Genomic DNA, 19,112 nt, shown 5'->3' on the forward strand with positions numbered 1-19,112 from the left:
GAGGTTCCTTGGCTCACCTAAAGGAACACAAATAGCACAATTCTCAAGAACCCTTTCTGCCCCTTGTGGGGTTCTCAGCTTACAACAGCCTGTTTTCCAGAACATTTGCACACTGCACTGTAATGTGTTTGGTTACCAGGGTCTGCGTCTAAACTCAGAGATGGTTAAGGGCAGAAACATTACCATTTTAACCTGTGTTTGTTTGTTTCTTTAACACTCCCATCCTATTAAGCTCTAGGTGCTTGTGACTAGTCTGGTGATTTGCCACCTCCCTACCAGGCTGTCTGCACTGCTAACCACGTGGAGCCAGTTTCTGGTCTCCACTCTTCTGCTTCTCACATCTGTGCATTTGTCTGCATCTTCCTCAGTGGCTTCTCTCCTTGTTCATACTTGTCTGTCATCTCCACATTCCCACTTCTGCATGTTGCTTTTTTTCTGCATAGGATAAATAAGTAAAATGGTGATGTACATCACTTAAACACAGCTGAACTGTTCAGAGGCAGAAAGCAACAAATAACCTTCAATAAATGACATGTTTGGGATGTACATGATTTATTGCCTCTGTACAATTGCAGGGAATTCACTTTGGTTTGTAGTATTTTAGGAAACCTTTTAAGATGAGGCTGGAGCATTGTTTATCTCTCTATGGTGTGTGTGTGACATATCTCCTAATCCTGAAATGTCCTTATGATCTTATATCTCTGCTCTTGGGAATTCCATTCATATGTCTGAAAGTTAAACAATTTTATGAAATTGTAGACTGCTAGTCATACTTTCTGAATGGCCATTCCTATGGGAGCAGGTGAGTGATTGTAATGCTGTCATCAGGAGCATGGATAAGTAGCACAGATTATAAGCCACTTTATGAAAAGCTTGAGCTATCTTTGGATTAAAATTGTGCCAGTCATTTATGACATCATCATGATTTCCCTCAAAATGTTTGGACAGAAAAGGGAAGAAACTGAGGAGTATTCTAAAGGGGACATAAGGACTTGCAAGTGGAGTCAGTAAGGATTCTATGCAGGGACCTTGGAAGGAGCAGCTGGCATACAGCCACTGGTGAAGAACACCCTTCCTATGTGGGGAGAGCCATGAAGGAAAGCTCCAGTCTTGATCGTATGAGTTGGAGAGTGTCTGTACTACTAGTCGTATTGTTATCTGCTTAAACACCTCTTTGAATTTTATCCTTTCTCTCTCTCTCTCTCTCTCCCTCCCCCCCCCCTCTCTCTCTCTCTCTCTGTGTGTGTGTGTGTGTGTGTGTGTGTAAGAGAGAGAGAGTCAGAGTGGGGGCAGAGAGCTGCATGTCGGTTTGTGGGTTCATGAGTATGTGCCTACATCTGCATTTAGCTGTGCACGTAGATGTCAGAAACTAACATGGCGTGTCTTCTTCATTCATTCTCCAACTTATATTTTAAAAATTATTTTTTTTGGTGAGGGGGCACACCATAGTGTCTGTGTTGAAGCTGGAGAACCTGCAGCACTCAGTTACCTTCTTCCACCATAGGGGTCATGGGATTGAACGCAGGGTGTCAGTCTTGGCAGTAAGCACCTTTACCATCGTACTTGCTCTTTACCTAATTTTTCTAGAAAGGTGTGCACCTGCTACCCCAAGCCATTGATGCTGGGTGTTCAGATGCATGCCACTATGCCAGGCTTTTTCCATGAGTGCTGGAAGTATGAATTTGGGCCCATAGCAAGTACTTTAGCAAGTCATATCCCCACCTTACTTTACATTTTCTGTAGATGATACTCAGATTGGCTAGTCTGGCCTTCCAGGTTCTGTACAGTCTGATGTCAACCCACCTATCAACTTTGTCTTTTCTCCATTTCATTGAGCCTACATTCTAGACATAGGAGCTCTTTAGAATTCCATTTAGAACCTTTGCCATCCTGGGCCCATTACCTTTTCTATAACAACTTGGTTCTAAAGCTGTTCACCCATCTTCACGGGTTTTAGCTCTAGCCTTTAAGCCTACTTTGTGTAGCTCTCCTGTAAAGAATGCTTCCTTGGTGGTCTATTTGGGAATTTCCCCCCATATCTCTCAGTTGCATTGCTTTCACTGACTTCCTTACATGATGCAGTGCCTTTGACCTTGCACTGAAAGTTGGGCTTCTTCCTAAGTCATATAGATCCTACAAGAACAGTGGATATCTGATTCATCTTAGTAACAATACTGGCTCTAATATAGCACAGTGCACATAGAAGGTGTTTAATAAATATTTATTTATTTAATGAATCAGATACTGAATATTTGCCATTGTGAGAACAGAGCTCAAAATCTGTTACCACAGAGAAAATACCAAATACAAAAGCACAGAAAGAAGTAGACTAAGAAAAGCATGGTGTGCCCTAGACATGAACATCTAGATATCTACAAGACAGGACTTGATATTAAAAAAAAAATAACAACACCCCCCCACCAAAAAAAAAAACTAGTTTTAATCTCAAGATTTAAGAGGTTGACAGGTATAATTCCAGGCAATTAGGTAATTATGTGATGTATTTAGTAAGGGTTAGGATGGGACAAGCTTTAATCATAGGTCTCTCTAGCCATGAAGCCTAGGCTTTCTGTATCTTCCCACCTGGCTCAGGAGGCAGAAGCAGGTGTTTTGTATGTGGTGTGGTGGGTTAGGGGTAGCTGAGGGAAGACTTTCCTACATTTCTGGCCAGGGATGGCTTACCTAAACAACATTCACAACACTCACCTGCAGAATGATAAAAATCACAGAGTAGCAGGCTAGAGCCATTGCTTGTGATGGTGGCAGTGTTGTGATTGGCATCCAGTGAATTATGCTGTTAACTGGATTTTATAATGTGGCTTCACTCCATACTTTGGGATCTATTTTGTCTACCCCTAATTGTCTTACAATGTGGGACTCTGTGGTTAACTAAACAACAGATGTGTTTATTTAAAACTTTTGACAAAATCTCTTTATGCTTTCATCACTTTAGCACCTAGGCTAAAAACGAAAAGGTTATCGCGTTGGCTCTCAATCATTTTGAGTTTCTTAGTTCTTGCTTTATTTACCCATGGGTTCTGATAGACTTAGACTTCTCGGCATTTTAAAGGAAAAGTAATCCTTTCCCCTATAGTGGTTTCCCTCTGATTGATTGCTTATACTGGGAGTAGCCGAGGCAGGGACTGCAGACTTAATAATGTGTCTCTTCAAAGCATACATTGGCACCAATGACTCAGTTTTTCACTACAAGCACAGGACCTCACACATAGTAAGGGCTCAATAAATATTTATTGAATAAATAAGTGAGTTACTCAAATGAATAAAAATGTATTATGTCTGCAATTTAAGTGACTGGTAGGGAAGGCTATGAGAGTATGCCAGCATCACCCTTGACTGTTTGGTTTATGTATCTTCCCTGCCTTATTTGCTCAGGAGATCTAGAATGTATTGGCAGAACTATTAACAGTGTCATAGGTGCACATTTGCGATAGTGGGACAAAGGGACAAGCTCGGGGCTGCATGGCTACAGCTGTCCTCGATAGTGCTTGTGTCCGGAGCCCCATTTCCCTGACTCCAGAGAAAAACAGCTCCCTGAGTAGGAGTTGATGATGATGGTGATGGTGATGATGATGGTGATGAGTCAGCATTTCTCTAACTCCAGAGTTAAAAATAATGTTCAGCCCAGCCTACTTGTTATTCCTCACGACTACCCTGACAGGTGGGCGGAGAAGTGTTATCTCCAAGCGAAAAACATACTGGGGGCTGTGGCCCAGAATACTGACTTTCTTTTAGAATGGAGTATCCACCATTAGGAGACTCATTGCTAGGCTCCCAGACCTGACAATCTCACCCAATTCCGTTGCTTAGTGAGTTGCTATGCACATGCGGGTTACAGACAGCAAAGAACAACCATAGCAAAATCAGATTTGGAATTTGGCCCCTAGAGGTTTTCTGATCCTCAGAGCCACATTTTTCTTTAAGAGTAAATGTTTGAATGTGCATTTAGAGGAAACTGGACCAGTTCCATCTGAAGATAACTCCAAGATTTGGAGGAGTCACTCTGGCTTCACAAAGGACTCTCTTTACACTAAACTTCCTACAGTTGGTCTTTGGCAGCCAAGATTGTGCCAAATTTACCAAAGTCATCCCTCAGTTTCTATACTAGAACTTTGACTACTATTGCTATATTGCATTCCTATCTCACTTTGCCAATGTTCTGTTAGATTCTGGTTCACTAATACCTGGACCTTATGGCTTAGTCAGAGGGATGCTGGGCCTTAAGAGGTGGAGGTTATTCTGATTTCTAGGCACGTCTATCTTTTCAGATGTGTTTCCTTCTTTTTCCATTGGGATGAGATTTTTGTACTGCAGAGAGACCAAGAAGTCCTCACGGACTTTACCCCTTCCCTAACTCAGGTGCACTTTAGCTCATATTAACTTCAGAACCTGGGAGATCAGTCATGCCTCAGCTGCTGCCCTCTGGTCTTAGCTTCCCTGTTCCTCTGCTGATCTCTTTGTCACTGGATTTGCTCCTTCTTTGTCCTCCTTCTCTTATATCTGTTGCTGTCTGTTTTCTTCCTTCCCAGAGTCTTGTTTGTCAAGCAGCCTCTTGGGCCCAGAGTCATTATTCTCTCCGGCTTGATTTTATTCTCTTAAGAGGCACAGGAAAGTAAAAGGAAACAGATATGGGGGAGGGTAGGTTTCCACTGCTCCCTACCCACAGGAACATCCTTTCTTGCTAACTAACCCCTTGGTTTTGTGGAAAGCCTGGACCAGGAACCAAAAAGTTGAGAAGTGTGTCATTTTCACACTATTAGAAAACCCTGACAGTCAGATTAGGAGCTACCCAGTCTACATTCCAACAGGTCTTTATAATGCATTTCACAGACATCTTTTGGCTCCATCCTCAACCGGTTGAAAACAGGTGAAACAAGGAGAAGCATCCTCAAGATCTTTCAATAGCTTGTCTATAGTAGGTATGAGGATGGATATAACATGAAAAACTTATCTTGGTGTTAATATTCTTTTCTCACTAAAATTAAAACTAAATAAAAGTCATTCAAAACATTTTCCATGTGAAAATGTTAAAAAAAAAACTATCAAATTTTAAGATGTCAGAAGGTGTGTATGTGTGTGCGCACACGTGCGTGCACATCTGTGTTTCTTAAGCCCTGTAGCCAGATTCCATATTCCATCAGTATTTTCTACTGACCCCTAATGGCCAGAGCTGGTTACTCTTGAAGTCATTGACTATCAAATAGAATGGGAAAAATGCCTTTCTGACTCTGGCACCAGAGTGCAATGACTTTTTCTCCCCTTTTTGTTATAATTAATTTAGCCAACATGGTTTCTTCTCCATGACTTTCACAAGTATAGACAGTCAAAGCTGACACAATCTTACACAGCAGTCAGTCCAATACTGTTGTTTATGTGTGCATGTGAGCATGCATATTTGCAAACTGCTGAACCACATCCCCAAGTCCAGATGCTTATTTTAACAATGAGGAACTGAAATTCTGAGAAGTGTCAGAATTTGAAGAAGTCCCACAGGCAGTTAGTGGGGGCTATGGTTATAACTCTGGTCTTTTGTACTTATTATCACATCATAGATGTCCTTGTGGAATAGCTAATTCAGAGCTTCAGTTGCCACTGAGTGTGATTTTTGTATCTGGTATATATACTCTCCTTCTTTTCCCACATATGGGAAGGATCACAAAGCTCAAGGGAAGTTAAGTCTACTAACATCAAACATGTTGGGAAGTTGGGGTGAGACAAAGAGTCTCATCTGCCACAGCTTAACAAATGCCAGTCCTTACCACAGACTTCAGTTGCCACAAATGATGAATTTGAAGGGCAGAAACCACTGATCTGTCCTTAATAGCTAAAAACAGTGGCCATGAGAATAGGACTGTGTGCATACTGTGTGTGTGTGTGTGTGTGTGTGTGTGTGTGTGTGCTCATGAAATTACCTGGCACAGCCATGGGAACAGGTACTTGAGTGTGAAGTGGAAGAGAGATGTGTGGAAAAATGCAGAGGAGCAGAGGTGCATGTCCTATTCTTAAGCAAGAAAGAAAAATCTGGAGGCAGAAGTGGGCTTGTGGTAGGCTGGGGAGGGATGCTCACAGACTTACTTAAGATTCTGAGGAGCAGAGACTGGGAAGTGGGTGGCAGAGAAGGAGGTGGGGACAGCTGTTGCTTTGATTTGCTACTGAGTCAGTGTTCTTGGTGCATTAGAGCTAAGAGGGAGCCCTGGGCTGGCCCCAAACCAAAACAAGCCCCTCTGCAGCCAGTATTGAGTTGTAACAGGACAAATGCAGTTGGGAAACAAAAAGGAGGAGCATCTGATCCTAAACAGCTCCTTGGTCACCTTAGCCCCCTTATTCCAGAAGTGTGGAATCCAAACAAACATCTCATCCTCTGCTGCAGGAGGGAGCAGAATACTAGAATGCATCCCTGAGAGCTTCTAGAGAACAGGTTCTGTGTAGGTATGGGATAGTACCTGGAATGATGACAGCCTTTTGCAGGGTCTGTTAACTCAACTCCTTATGCCTTCTCACAGTGATCTTATTCCTCAGAAATCAGGGCAGGTTTGATGTGGGCTGTGTATTCTGGTACAGTAGCCATGAGGCTGGTTTTGTCTGAAGTTTTAGGTGCCCTCTTAACCTGAGCAGGAGTTTTATACTCTTCCTAAAATTGGTTATTTTTTATACAACACACACGCACACGCACATGATAAAACTGGGAAAAATATGCACCCACCATACTTTAGAAAAGCATTAGGGCTCTTCCAGAGGACCCAGCTTCAATTCCAAGCACACACATGGCAGCTCACAACTGTCTGTAATTTCTGTTCCAGGGGATCTGACACCCTCACACAGACATACATGCAGGCAAGACACCAATGCACAAACAAATTTTAAAAGAAGTAGGAAAGCAGTTGGGAAAGGAGAAAGAACAGAGTTGAACATGGAACTCCTTAAGTGCATTGGAAGGGTATGGGAAGATAGGAATTGAGACTGGGAAAGCTCAGCAAATCAAGGACAGGCAAAGAACAGATATCCTGAGGGTACAAGATCCCAAGTCTGGTTTTCGACATGTTTCTTTCATCCTATCATTCCTACTTGGTGCCTAGGTACCTGACCTGTCTGCATGCACATACAGATTCCCTTTCTTGCAGGGTTCCATCTCATGCATTGCTGATTAGGTGGGGCTTTAGCTCATTCAAGGTGATGGCTTGGGATGGAAGGATAACAGTGCTGTGGAAAAGCTTAATTTGTTATGAGGCAGGCAGGAAAGCATTCATCTCTGCTGGTTCTGATAGTCCTGGCTTGTTTTTACTGTTTCCCTTCACTGGATGATCAGAGGCAGGGTGTGAGTGACAGGTTCAGGGCAATGGTTAGGAGTGTTACATGAAGAAAAATGTGTTCCGCTCCACACACCCACTCACACTACTCTAGTTTCCCTGATTCCCCTGAGCCTAAATGAGACTTAGTCTCTTTCTTTCTCTCTGCTTCATTCTTATCACTTGAAAAAGAAAATCTGTATTTTTAAGAGTGCCACATTGTACAAGCTAGCCTTACTTTGTGCTTTTCTGGGAGTTTAACTCTTCTGTGAGACAGACAGATTCTTCCAAATCTACAAATCCCACAGTCTCCAAAATGGCAAATAATGATGTTTTGACAGAAATGTCCCTCCTTCCCTCTTTTTAAACCTCCATTGAGTGTCTCAGCTTTGATGTGATTATGTCTCCTCTTTGCTGCCCAAAATGCTTATATTCTCCAACTTGGTCATACCTTTACTCTTCTTCAGTAAGTGTGTCCTTCAACACACTATGATTCTCATTATTCATATGTCTGTTTTTATTTTTTCCTTTCAAAGACACAGCTTTTATTATGACCCAGATACAAAGCCCCTTTCACATGCTCATATTAATCAGAACCCCTTACTTCCAGAAAACCATATGGCTTAACCTCAGAGCTTCCCCCCAAAGCAGAATTTAGTCTCTTTCTTCTGCTCAAACTCCCTAGGAAAGGGCCAGAATTCTCTCTTCCCAGGGCTGAGGCTCAGTCCATCTGTCACTGACATTAGACTCCAGGGCTTGGAAACCAGAAAAGACTTGGCAGTAACAGCAGTTGAGGATAAATGAAAACATGTAAGGCTCAGGGGCTTAGTGGTGCAGTGTTTTGTATTTGTGTAAGATTATAAGGTGAAAGTTAGAGGAGGAACCTATACTATTCTTGGAAAAATGTCACCACTCAGAAGTGTAAGAACTAGTGAGCATCAGTGTCCCTCTGCAATTTTCTATTCATTGAGTGGCAAATGGTTGGAAGCAGATGGTAAAACTGGCTTTTGATTGTATAATGGAAAAACTTGGCCTCAGGTTCTTTAAAGGATGGGCATGACTCTAAGTTCCATGTTACCTGTCACTGATGCACTCAGACTTTTTCTGCATCTCTAAAGGATGTCAAATATTTAAGCCAGAGGCTCCATAAACAAATTTTTATTTAGGAGCTTTTTAACCTGGGTAAAGCTTTGACTGGAAGGCAAAGGGCCAAGGCACAGAAGATAAATAAACAAACACACAAAACAAAGTCTTGCCTATTCTGAATATCACATGATACTTAAAGTACTAGCTCTTCGTCCTACTTTGCTAATGCTTGACACAATTTTGAAGACAAGGAAGAGAAACAGGCAGTGGTCAACTTACAGGTGAATGGCTGGGACACAGACTTCCATCACATTTTCTTTTCCCCAGGGCAAGGTGATACTCCTAACCTTCTTGACCCTGAACTAGAAGTAAATGAGCTAAAGGTGTTTATAATTAGCAATCAATATACAATTAGTACTAGTTTAGCTGGGGAAGGAAAAAATAATAGCAAATGCTATATATATATATATATATATATATATATATATATATATATGTTTATAAACTGGACACCATCCCAGATGTAAGATTTCACACAGGGATGAAGAACATTCCGAAAAATGTTAGAATAGAATAGAATCTTTGTATTTGAATTCTTCTTGAAACAGGTCTGCTCCACACTAGAGCAGAGTGTTCAGGGAAATTAGTGAATGCAAGATACTCCAGCTGTTGCTGCAACCCCTGTCCTATCTTCCAGAAGGCTCCCTCATAGAGATAAATCACTTACATTATCTGCCCTTGATGAATGAAGCTTCTTCTTGCTTCAAGTGAGGAAATTGAAACACCCTGGAAAGTCATTCTGGTATCTGGCTTCCTAGACATTTCTCTAGGTCATTCTTACCTATAAACAAACTCTCGTGTAAAAATTGACATTGCATAGTTTAGACTCAGGGGAAGAAGAGCTTGCCCTGGTCTGATGTAATATGAGGAACAGGGTGGTTAGGTGGGTGTCACTTGATGTCATCAGATGATTATTGACAGATTATGTGGGTGAGTCCATTTTAAAGATACAGCCATTGAGATTTGGCCAAAGACATGAACCCAGTATGGGATGCCTGTAAAAGTGGGAGAAATGAATCAGGGTTCTGATATTTAGTTCCTATGCCTCTCCTATGTTGGAGTTCTCTATTACTTAGTATTAACTTAGTATTACTTAGTTATTACATATCAAGTTTGCATTGCTGAGGTAGAGGACCAAAGAAAGCAAACATTACACAGTAGACAGATAGAGCTGGCATCAGATTCAGGGTGTTATTGAGTGCTATTGAGTGAGGAGGACTCATTCTGCACGGCACATCTGTGAAGTATACATGATTATTATACAGGAGCAATGCAGTCTCAATCTAAAACACATTTGTAGTTCTGCTTTAAACTATGGTCCCAGCTACAGTAAAACTTACAGTTATTTCAAGGCCATCTGTGGACACTGTAGACCCCAGTTTCCTGAACATCTATAACCTGAGATATACTTTTCTGTCTCCTTCCTAGAGTTGATTAGTCATGGGGACTCACCACATCTCTGTAACAGGGTTTAGACTCTTTTTTAAAATATCAGGGCCACAAGTGTTTTTGACTTCTGACGGGGGTGGGGGTGGGGGGGGAGTTCAGCCAGTTCTGAAGACTGCAGGGTAACAGCAGAGACTATAAAGCAAAAGGTAGAGCAGGACCATGGAGAGCAACAAGAAGTGCCTGGAGCGTCACCATGAGGGGCCAGCACCATGGAGAGCTCAAAGCACAGGTAGTTCATTTGAAAGAGGACTTGGGACCTGGCATCACAAGTTAAGGTAGCAGGCTCCAGTGCACATGGAACTTAACACCAGATTTCTGTTAGGACCATGCTACATCCATCCTTTCTTTTCTGAAGGACTTGTTTGATCCTGTTGTATAAACCCAGAAGATTGCAAGGACCACCACCAGACTTAGTTTGTGATCATTAGTAAAATTAAGTGTTAGTGGTGATGAGTTTGGTACAAGTTATTGAAAATATAGTTAGTACTATTATCTAATGAAAGAATAACATGCAGTTCCTGTGACCCACTACCTACAGAAACACTAGGATACAAGAAAGCCAAAAGGTGTATAATCATCAGATAGGTTATATGGCATACACAAGTGTTCTGAGAATCTCCAATTTTCTATAAGTAGTTAATATTTGATGACACAAGGAAAAGAAGCATGGGACCAGGCCTTTTAAGATGAGTGGTGTCTGCTGGGCAAAGTGTCCCACACCTTTAATCCCAGCACTCAAGAGGCAGAAGCAGGCAGATCTCTGTGAGTTTGAGACCAGCCTGGTCTACAGTTTTATTGGAGAAATTTAGTCACTGGCTTTTATACTTAGGAAATGTTGGTAAATTGATAAGTGAGTCTTTAGTACTTGCTGGTCCAGTGATGAGTATGTAGCTCTAGTTGGCCACTATGTGTGGAAAAATATCTCAACAGTTGTATGTGTTCTACTCATGAGAGGTTGTGGTTTTGTTTTTTGTTTGTTTTTGTTTGTTTTCAGGATTAGAATGGATGGAAATCCTTGTCACATACTACAGTGCTGGACTGGGATTTTGCTTGCATAGTGTAAAAGCCTGAGCACCAGCCACTTCTAACCTTACAGAGAGCCATCACCTCTTCTAATCCTGGCAACACAGATGGGTCTTGATATAGAATGTTTATCCTTAATTTGACTGTGCTCTTAGAGGCTTGAATCTTTTCCTAGTGGCTTGCCACACTCTTATGTGATCTCTCTCTCTCTTTCTCTCCTTCCATTCCTCCCTCCTTCCCACCCTCTATTTTATAAACATTCCTGTGGGGATTGCTATTCTCACAGCCTATGGGTAGACATCTAGGACATGACCCCATACAGGAAGCAAAATGTTCTGTCATATTGGCCTGTAGCCAATGGCTAAACAGGAAGCACTGGACTCTAGCACTAAAAATAAAAGATCTTGGGTTAGAATAGAGATCACTGATAGAGAGCTTGTCTAGTATTCACAAGTCTACAGGTTAAATATCCCAAACTATAGATAAAAAATAAAAAAGAAGATATAATTACTGCAATTTTCTAATACTCTGGATTTTTCATTCAGCAAGAAGCTGACTACTGCCAGAAGAATCAGGAGCCTAGACTAGACTGCCATCCTTAGACGACATTCCCTTACTGAGACTCAGATGACAAAAAAAAAAAAAAAAAAAAAAAAAAAAAAAAAGAAAGAAAGAAAAGAAAGAAAGAAATGATTGTGGAACCAGTAGGCAGCTCTACTGGAGTAGGAAACAGTGAAGAATGTGACTAGGCACAGCCCCAAGGGTTTTCTTTCTTTGACAACTGTGAGATTTTTTTCCCCTACCACATGACTTAAGAAAAAGCAGCTTTAAACACCATTCTACATATTATATACAAAAAAGTACAGCGAGCAGCAATAGGAAATGCCTAAGTCCAATCTAAGAGCAATGGCATCACGTCCCGTCTGCTATTTCAAAATGACCAGAACACCAAAAAGATGCCATCTGTGGGATTTATGGCTGCAGAACTGTGAGTCACCCACTTCAAGTGGATACTGAATACCTCCAACATGTCACTCTTGAAATTGGACTAGGTCTTCCTTCCTCAGTTGGAAAAAGGAAGAAAGGAAACCTAAGTGCACACTTTCAGAGGAGGGCAGAGAATTCTGGGTGGTAGCAGAAGCCAGGTGTAGCTTAAAGAATACAGAGAAGCCAAGAATAGGGCAAAAGATACAGATCTTCATTTTGGCAATTCTTCTGTGGTCTGTTTTGCTTAATGAGTAAGAGAACAGGGGCCCAGAGAAAACTATCAAACCAACCGTGTCATCTAGGACTAGGCCAAACTTAGGATAGGATGTCTGTCCGTAATTGTTGGGTAGCCATTTGATATCCTATATTAGACAAACTGAATATTCAATGTATTAACTGTCATTCCAGTGTCTGTCTGATGGCTTCAACTTCCTCTTCTCAGATTATGTGCAAATATTAAGGGAGAGTACGTCTTTTCACAAGAGTTAAAGCTGAAATTAAGAGAACAGAAATAAAAACAGACAGAACTCTTACAGCTATAACAAGGAACAGAAACTCAATGGAGCAGATCTGCCAAGCAGATCCGTGGGCAGCACTACAGAGAATACTGGGTTTCTCCAGCACATTGGGCATGATCTCCACACTGGGCACCTGGCCAGGGGGCTGCAGAATGCATGGCAGTAGACAGAAGGTCATTGAGAAGGAAGAAGAATGCGTGTGTGGGACAGTTAAAGGTTAAGTTGCTATAACCTGGGTTAAAGCAAAGCAAGATTTTTTCATCCACTGGGTTAAATCACTGTACTGAAAATAACTTGGGAATAAAGAGCCCTAAGAAGGCTGGTCACAGTACAGAATGTCAATCTGCTCACCAGAGACATGACCACAGGGTGCATTAAGTTCACAGGCCTTGTGTTTCTCAAACTCGAGCTGCCAATGTCTGTCAGTACTAGTGGAAAAAGACCAGAAGGGAGGGCAGGTGGCAGATTCCTAAGGCTGTGGCCACAGCAATAATGGTCAGGTTCAGATAGCATTTGCTGGCCCTGTCTTGTTTCAACTTCTCAATCTCTGCTCATCCTTATGAGTCTTAAATATTTATGCTGTGCCCAAGGGAGCTTTACACCTCAGCAGCACATGAAGTTTGTTTTTTCTCATTCTCAGTGGAATTAGCCTCCCAGTCATAGCACCTTTAGCCGTCTAGGTTTCATCATGCTGAATTGTTTTGTCCTTAAGTTTTCACAACACCTTTCTCCTAGTTTGGGTCAAACATTATAGGTTGAGTTAAGCATTTCTTAGCACCCTGCTCAGGAGCCCCAGGGTTACTAGAAACACCTTCATGATACTAGTCAGAATGGTCTTTAGGACTGGCACCCATGACTACATAATCTATGCACTTATTTCCCATCATTGGGGCTCACCTTCTTACACCCAGAAATCAAGATACAGAATTGATTTAATAGAGGATACTTGGTGGTTATGTTTCAAACACCAGGGCAAGTATTGCACTCTATGTAGCTGTTCTGGAGGCTTGATTGGATTCTTCTTTGAAAAAGGTATCCTAACTCTCCCTTTTTCCTGACCCATTCGCTTCAATTTCTTATACAGAAGTTACTACTTTTCTTTCTTTCCTCTAGGCTTCTGCTCTTACTGTATTTCTGAGCTGAGAAGAGAGCAATTCTCTTTCTCTGAACTTTAAGCTCAAAGCTGCTAGGCTCCCAAGTTGAAGATCAAGAAAGAGTCTTCATATATTGGGAAAAGGAAGATGTGGTCACTGAACTGGTTTACTCCAGTCTCCACCATTTATATTCTAAAGGGGAAAAGCCTGAAGCCTACTGACATGATCATTTTCTCTTTCCAGGTCTTAGATTGGCACTCTTAGTTCCCATTGCCAAGTGTTTGTAGTTTGGGCACTTGTTTCTTTGATTTTGCTGAGTATGGTGAAGCCAGGGGTTTCACTGAAAGTTAAGGCCTTATAGGAGACTCATTACTGAGGTACAAACACCCAGTGCCCCTTTTTTGCCTAACACTAAGCCCACTGTCCCCCCCCCCAGGGATGCTCATCTCCTCTGTGGGCACGGTCACCAGTGCAGTACTTTGGGGAAGGGGATTCCATGTACAAGAGAAGAATCTTCCATCTCTGTGGTGACAGTAGGAACTTCCTTTGGGGAGTTTGGGGAGTACAGAGTGGAAGAAGTCAGACAACCAACTGTAGAGAGGGGTTCCCCAGGGTACCCACACCGGGAGGGGGGGAGCTCCTTTGCCAGGATGGAGACAGGGTAAGGGGGAGGAGGTCAGGCTAGGTGGAGCTATTATTCTTCCAGCACCCTGGCTCTCAGCCGGGCTTTCCTCAGACGAAATTCTCTACATCATCCTCCCCAGTTCCAACCCCTCCCCTCTCCACCCTGCCCCGCCCTGTGCCCATCCCTGCTGGCCACTGGGTCCATCGCCCAGGAACCACCTCCCCTTTCTCCTCCCCTGCGGTTCTTTCTGTTTTTTCTTTGGCATCTGGCCGGGCATAGCCACCACCCTCCCTCTACTCTCCCCACTTCCTCTTGCTCCGCAGAGGTCCTATTCCCGGTCCCTTTCCCTTCCCCCACCCAGCCCACCTCTGACAGGCCCAGGAACAGAGGAGGAGGATGCATTCCTTTAGTCCCTCCACTGCCAATCCTCCCTTCTCCGGGGACCTGAGGCTCTAAGCTGGGGCGCCCTTCTTATCTCTACACAGTTCTTCAAGCCACCCTGTTAACCACCAACAGCCCTTAAGAAGGCTGAGATGCCCCCATAGCGCTGACCTACATAGCCTGGACTGGGGCGGGAGGGGCTCTTCCCCAAGTCCCCTCTCCCTTGGCCCCGCCTCCTTTCTTCACCCCCCACTCCCTTCCTTCACCTCTTTACCTTTGCGTAAAGAGGGTTGAGTTGCAGACTGGGGCTAAGAGGCTAGTCTGCTACCCCACCCTAAATTTGGAAAATTGATGTTCAGCCCAGGAAAGCTTTGGGCTTCCCATCGATCCTTCTCCCCAAATATCTTGCTCTCTCCTTTTGCTGCCCCGCACCCAAGTATAGGTTTCCTTTCCCAGATTTTGCCACCACTAGGACTAGAGCCAAACTGGAGCCCCCACCGCCCTGTGTTGTTGTTTTGCTTCAAGGAGAAGACCCCTCTCTTTTGCCCACGCCCCCCTTGACAGCCTCACCCAGGCCCCCTTCCCTGCCCACTCAGAGCTCCGCGGCGGGTGGGGGACGCGCGGGGGAGCAGAAATGTTTGCATACAGCAGTTTGGGGGATCGTTCTGGCTACCCAACCCCTACAGACATACATACACAAACACCCAACACACGCCCTGACTGAAACAGCGACAAATCTCACTCCGCCCCCAACACACACTGACACAGACATACACACAGACTCTGACACAGAAACGCAGCACCAGACACCAACATAGACGCGCACACCCAGACACACACGGACATCAACACATCCAGACCCAGGGTGCTCAAAATAGACAGCAACCCCCCGAGATCCAGACCCTTGCTGCACACGCAGACACACACAGTTGTCCGTGCACATAGGAGGGTGCACACGCCGGCACACCCCACGGTCCTCAGAGACAGCGATGCTCAGAGACAGACACAAGGGTATTCCAAGAGGCTGGCGACTTGAACCTTCGCTTCCAAACAAAGCCAACAGGCTTCCTGCACCCGAATCCCAATCTGAACCCCCACCTCGGGGCTCTGGTCACCTCCCCTGGCGCCGCCCCCTCCCTCACTTACCGTCCTGGGAAAGATTGGCCCCGCCGGGCGCCCAGAAGCAGGCGAGGATCAGGACCAGCGGCAAGGCGGAAGGGGCCCCCATCGCGCTTCCTGGCCGCCTCCCCGGCTGGGCGCTGGCGAGCCTGAATCTCCGGGGACTGGGGCCGGGGGCACTGGGTAGACCGCGTCGCTGTCCAAAAGGGCGCCCCCGGAGCGGCTTCCAAGCCCGGGGCCGAGGCGGGTACCGGGAGGGAGCCGGCGCTGCTGCAGTCGCCGGGATTAAATAGGGCGCTCGGAGCAAACCATTCGGTTGGAGGTGGAGGGGGGGCGACGGGGGGCTGGGCTTGTGGCGGGGGGGCCTAGATGCCGCATTCTCTACTCCCCCCCGCCTCCCACACCCCCTCCGCGCTTTTGTGGTGCCTTCCATCTTCTCCCCCGGGAGCTCCTCCCGTGCCACTCGGGTGTGGAGCAAAGAGAGGGAGCTGGTACAGCAGTGGGACCCCACGCGCACCCCTTTTAGGCTTGGGGTGGAGAGAGGGGAGGTGGGCAGGGCGGTGGGCCAGCTGGCGAGAGCGTCCACTGCAGGCCTGGGCAAGGGCGTGCCCACTAGCCAGAGGTCCTCTGGCCCCGCCTTCTCCTTAGGCAACCGGGATCCCCAAAGCTAGGGTACCCCTATCAGCAGTGTGACCAAGGATACCTCCCCAGGTTACTACTTACTCTGCTCATTCTCCCAAGCGTTAGCTTCCTTAGTCCCTCTTCCTCGAGACCCTCTTCTTATCTGTCCAGCACCAATTTGTGGCTCCAGGCAATCTCCTTTGCGAAGCAGACCCCAGGAGGCCACAGGACTTGGTTTCCCTCAAGTCTTCTTCAAAGACATCATCCCAAATATTAAACCAAGGAAGTATCCTGCAAAGTAACTTGGCACATCATTCCTTGATGCTTTCTCCTGGGCCCCTTTAGCCCAGCTAGCCCTTCACTATCCCTTCTTCTAGGTCTTTTTAGAGACTCTTACCCTCTCAACTTTTAGCTAGTAAGGACCCACGGTGAAAGGCAGACCCACAAACCCTCTTACAGACCAAGAAGCAGTGTGAGGAATGCAGCTCTTGTTTCCAAGGCTATATAGAAGATGAATGAGAAAGACAGTGTTTGCACTAGCTCACACTCAAGAGTCCCAAGTCCCTAGTGTTTGCTCTTCTTCGAGGTTATCTCTGAAAGAGTTTTTGGTATGTTTCAGAAAAGGGTCTTTCTGGGTTAGTTTTTTTGGAATTTAGCTTTGGGGAATAAATTTTTTTTTTAATTTTAGAATCAAAAACTTAGGCGATTTTATGTATGTTAACAGTTCTTTAAACACACACACACACACACACACACACACACACACACACACACACACACACACAAACAAAACAAAACCAAAAAAAAAAAACTGATCTTACCCAAGGAAGAAGTTAGCAGATCTAAGTCAGGTTTTATATTCATTCAGAAATGGAAGACACAGCACTGAGCATCATATGGAAGGGTATATGAATGCCTCATTCTAGAAGTGGGATGTGGGTGTCTCTAATAACACTCCCAGTCCATTTTCTATGCTGCCTTCTTGTGCTAGTCTTTAATGTTTGGGTAATCTTTCCTTCCCTATGTCAAGGTTTCTTAACTCTTGATGGTGATACAGTTAATGTCCCTGTCATCTAAGAACCTGAGGACAGCCTGCAGAAAACTCTGTAACAGGTAAAACCTTGTCTAAATGACAGGCAGCGAAGTTGGGGCTGAGAGTACATTGTTCAGGGAACCCCTGCAGGCTGGTCTGGGTCTGCTCTGATATTTTTCTCTATTTCTGGAGTTTATAGTTTCTAGAGAAGAAATGTGCATTGCCTCTTGGATATTTCTTGACTGTCTGGGTGGTTATTATTTTTTCTCTAGACAATATTGAACAAAGTCTGATTTGACCTGCGTTGGCGACTCTAAATCACTTTGCCTCCCTGAGATCTCTACTATCTTGAAATCTGAGCAGTGAAGATGGAGCAGCATATATTATAGGGACATGGAGACATAAGAGAAGGAGGAAACTGGACAGGGTAAAGGGAGATTGTAGGAAGATGACACTTCTTGATGAAGGTGAGACCGGGTTGATATGAGATTGGTTATGATAAGAAAAGGAAGGAGTGTGGTAAAACAAAGTAAAACAAAACAATCAGCTTTGTTGGGAAAATCAGGCTTTTCTAGTTAAAGGTTCTTGATGTATAAAGAAATGTTAGTCTTAGCTATTAATTAACTAAGTGGGATTTAGAGAAGACAGGATAAGGGGATGTGGAGGTGAGTTAGGTGGGCATAGGCTGGAAGTGGGATTAAGCCCCCAAAGTCCTTTAATTAACTATCTTTCCCATCTGCTGCAACACAGCGCGATCCCCTTCTGCCTGTCCTTAATTCTCTGATGACTGCTGTTCTGGCCCCACCCTCTACTGTAAGGGGTGGGTACCAGGGCTGGGAGGGAAGGAGAGCTGTTTTGAGAGACAGTATTAAGGCTAGCAAATGAGACTCTGAGATGCTCTTTTCCCACTGGCTCCTGTTCCCTTCGTTGTATCATCAGCATGAGTTTGGCAGCCTTTTAGGTCTTGGTAATATTAAGTTGCCATTGGCTTTTAGAATTATGGATTAAAAAAAAAACATATTAGAGCTGCAAAGGACCTTCAAGATCATACATTTAAATGAAGTCTTTGTTGAACAAATGAGGAAAATGAAGCTTAGAAGCCAAGTGGCTTTCTGTGCCCAACAGCAAGCTAGTGAAGGCTGTCAGAACTGGGTGAGAGACATATAGAAAGTACCCTTTGAAGGCAGGAAGGATGAAGAGAACCAGACCTAGTAACTGAGAGCAATGTCCAATTTTAAGAGTTCCCTTCTCCTGTTTACCTCAGAATGGTAGTTTCTCCTATACAGGATGCATCCCACTTAGAAGAACCCATTCTCTACAATTCATCTATTGCCCTGTCTGCATCAGTCCCTTGCATCTTACATGCATGTTATTTGCTTAGGAAAGGGGCTTTACGAGGAAAGACTGACCTACAAAATCATCCTATCATAAAAATAGGTAGAACGTAAGTATCTATGTCGGATTGTGATCTCTATGGTTACTCTCCACTTGAAAATGCTATGGCATGCAATTTGCATTTCTCAGAGACTTCCATGAGGTCTGAGGTGGGTTGTCTGTGGGATGACAGAGTTGGCAGCTACAGTGAAATTTGGGGATAGCCAACATGGGGAACAGAGAGAGGGTGAGTGTGGCTGCCTGAATGCCCTGTCCACTCAGCAACAGCCTGGGTATCTGGGGGTGTGGAATGTGAAACTGGCACTAATATTGGGCTAGACACAGTTGTGTGGGCCCTGGGCATTCCTTCCCCACGCAGCTTCTGCTCCAAGGGGAGAAAGAAGGAACTCAGCTTGTAGAAGGTGAGTTTTATGTGTT

At 44.3% G+C, this 19,112-nt stretch overlaps 1 protein-coding gene across 2 annotated transcripts in view; it reads right to left on the reverse strand.

Annotated features, from left to right (window-relative positions):
* The window catches only part of Cadm3 (cell adhesion molecule 3), a 29,757-nt gene extending 13,663 nt beyond the window's left edge, over positions 1-16,094 (reverse strand). For both annotated transcript variants that reach the window (XM_051186338.1, XM_051186337.1), the window contains exon 1: positions 15,674-16,094. In XM_051186338.1, the coding sequence (XP_051042295.1) occupies positions 15,674-16,079 (406 nt within the window). In that variant the 5' untranslated portion in view covers positions 16,080-16,094. The remainder of the gene's footprint in view (positions 1-15,673) is intronic.
* Positions 16,095-19,112: the final 3,018 nt, after the last annotated feature.

Source organism: Phodopus roborovskii, unplaced genomic scaffold (genome assembly GCF_943737965.1).
Source record: "Phodopus roborovskii unplaced genomic scaffold, PHOROB, whole genome shotgun sequence".
Lineage (NCBI taxonomy): Eukaryota > Metazoa > Chordata > Mammalia > Rodentia > Cricetidae > Phodopus > Phodopus roborovskii.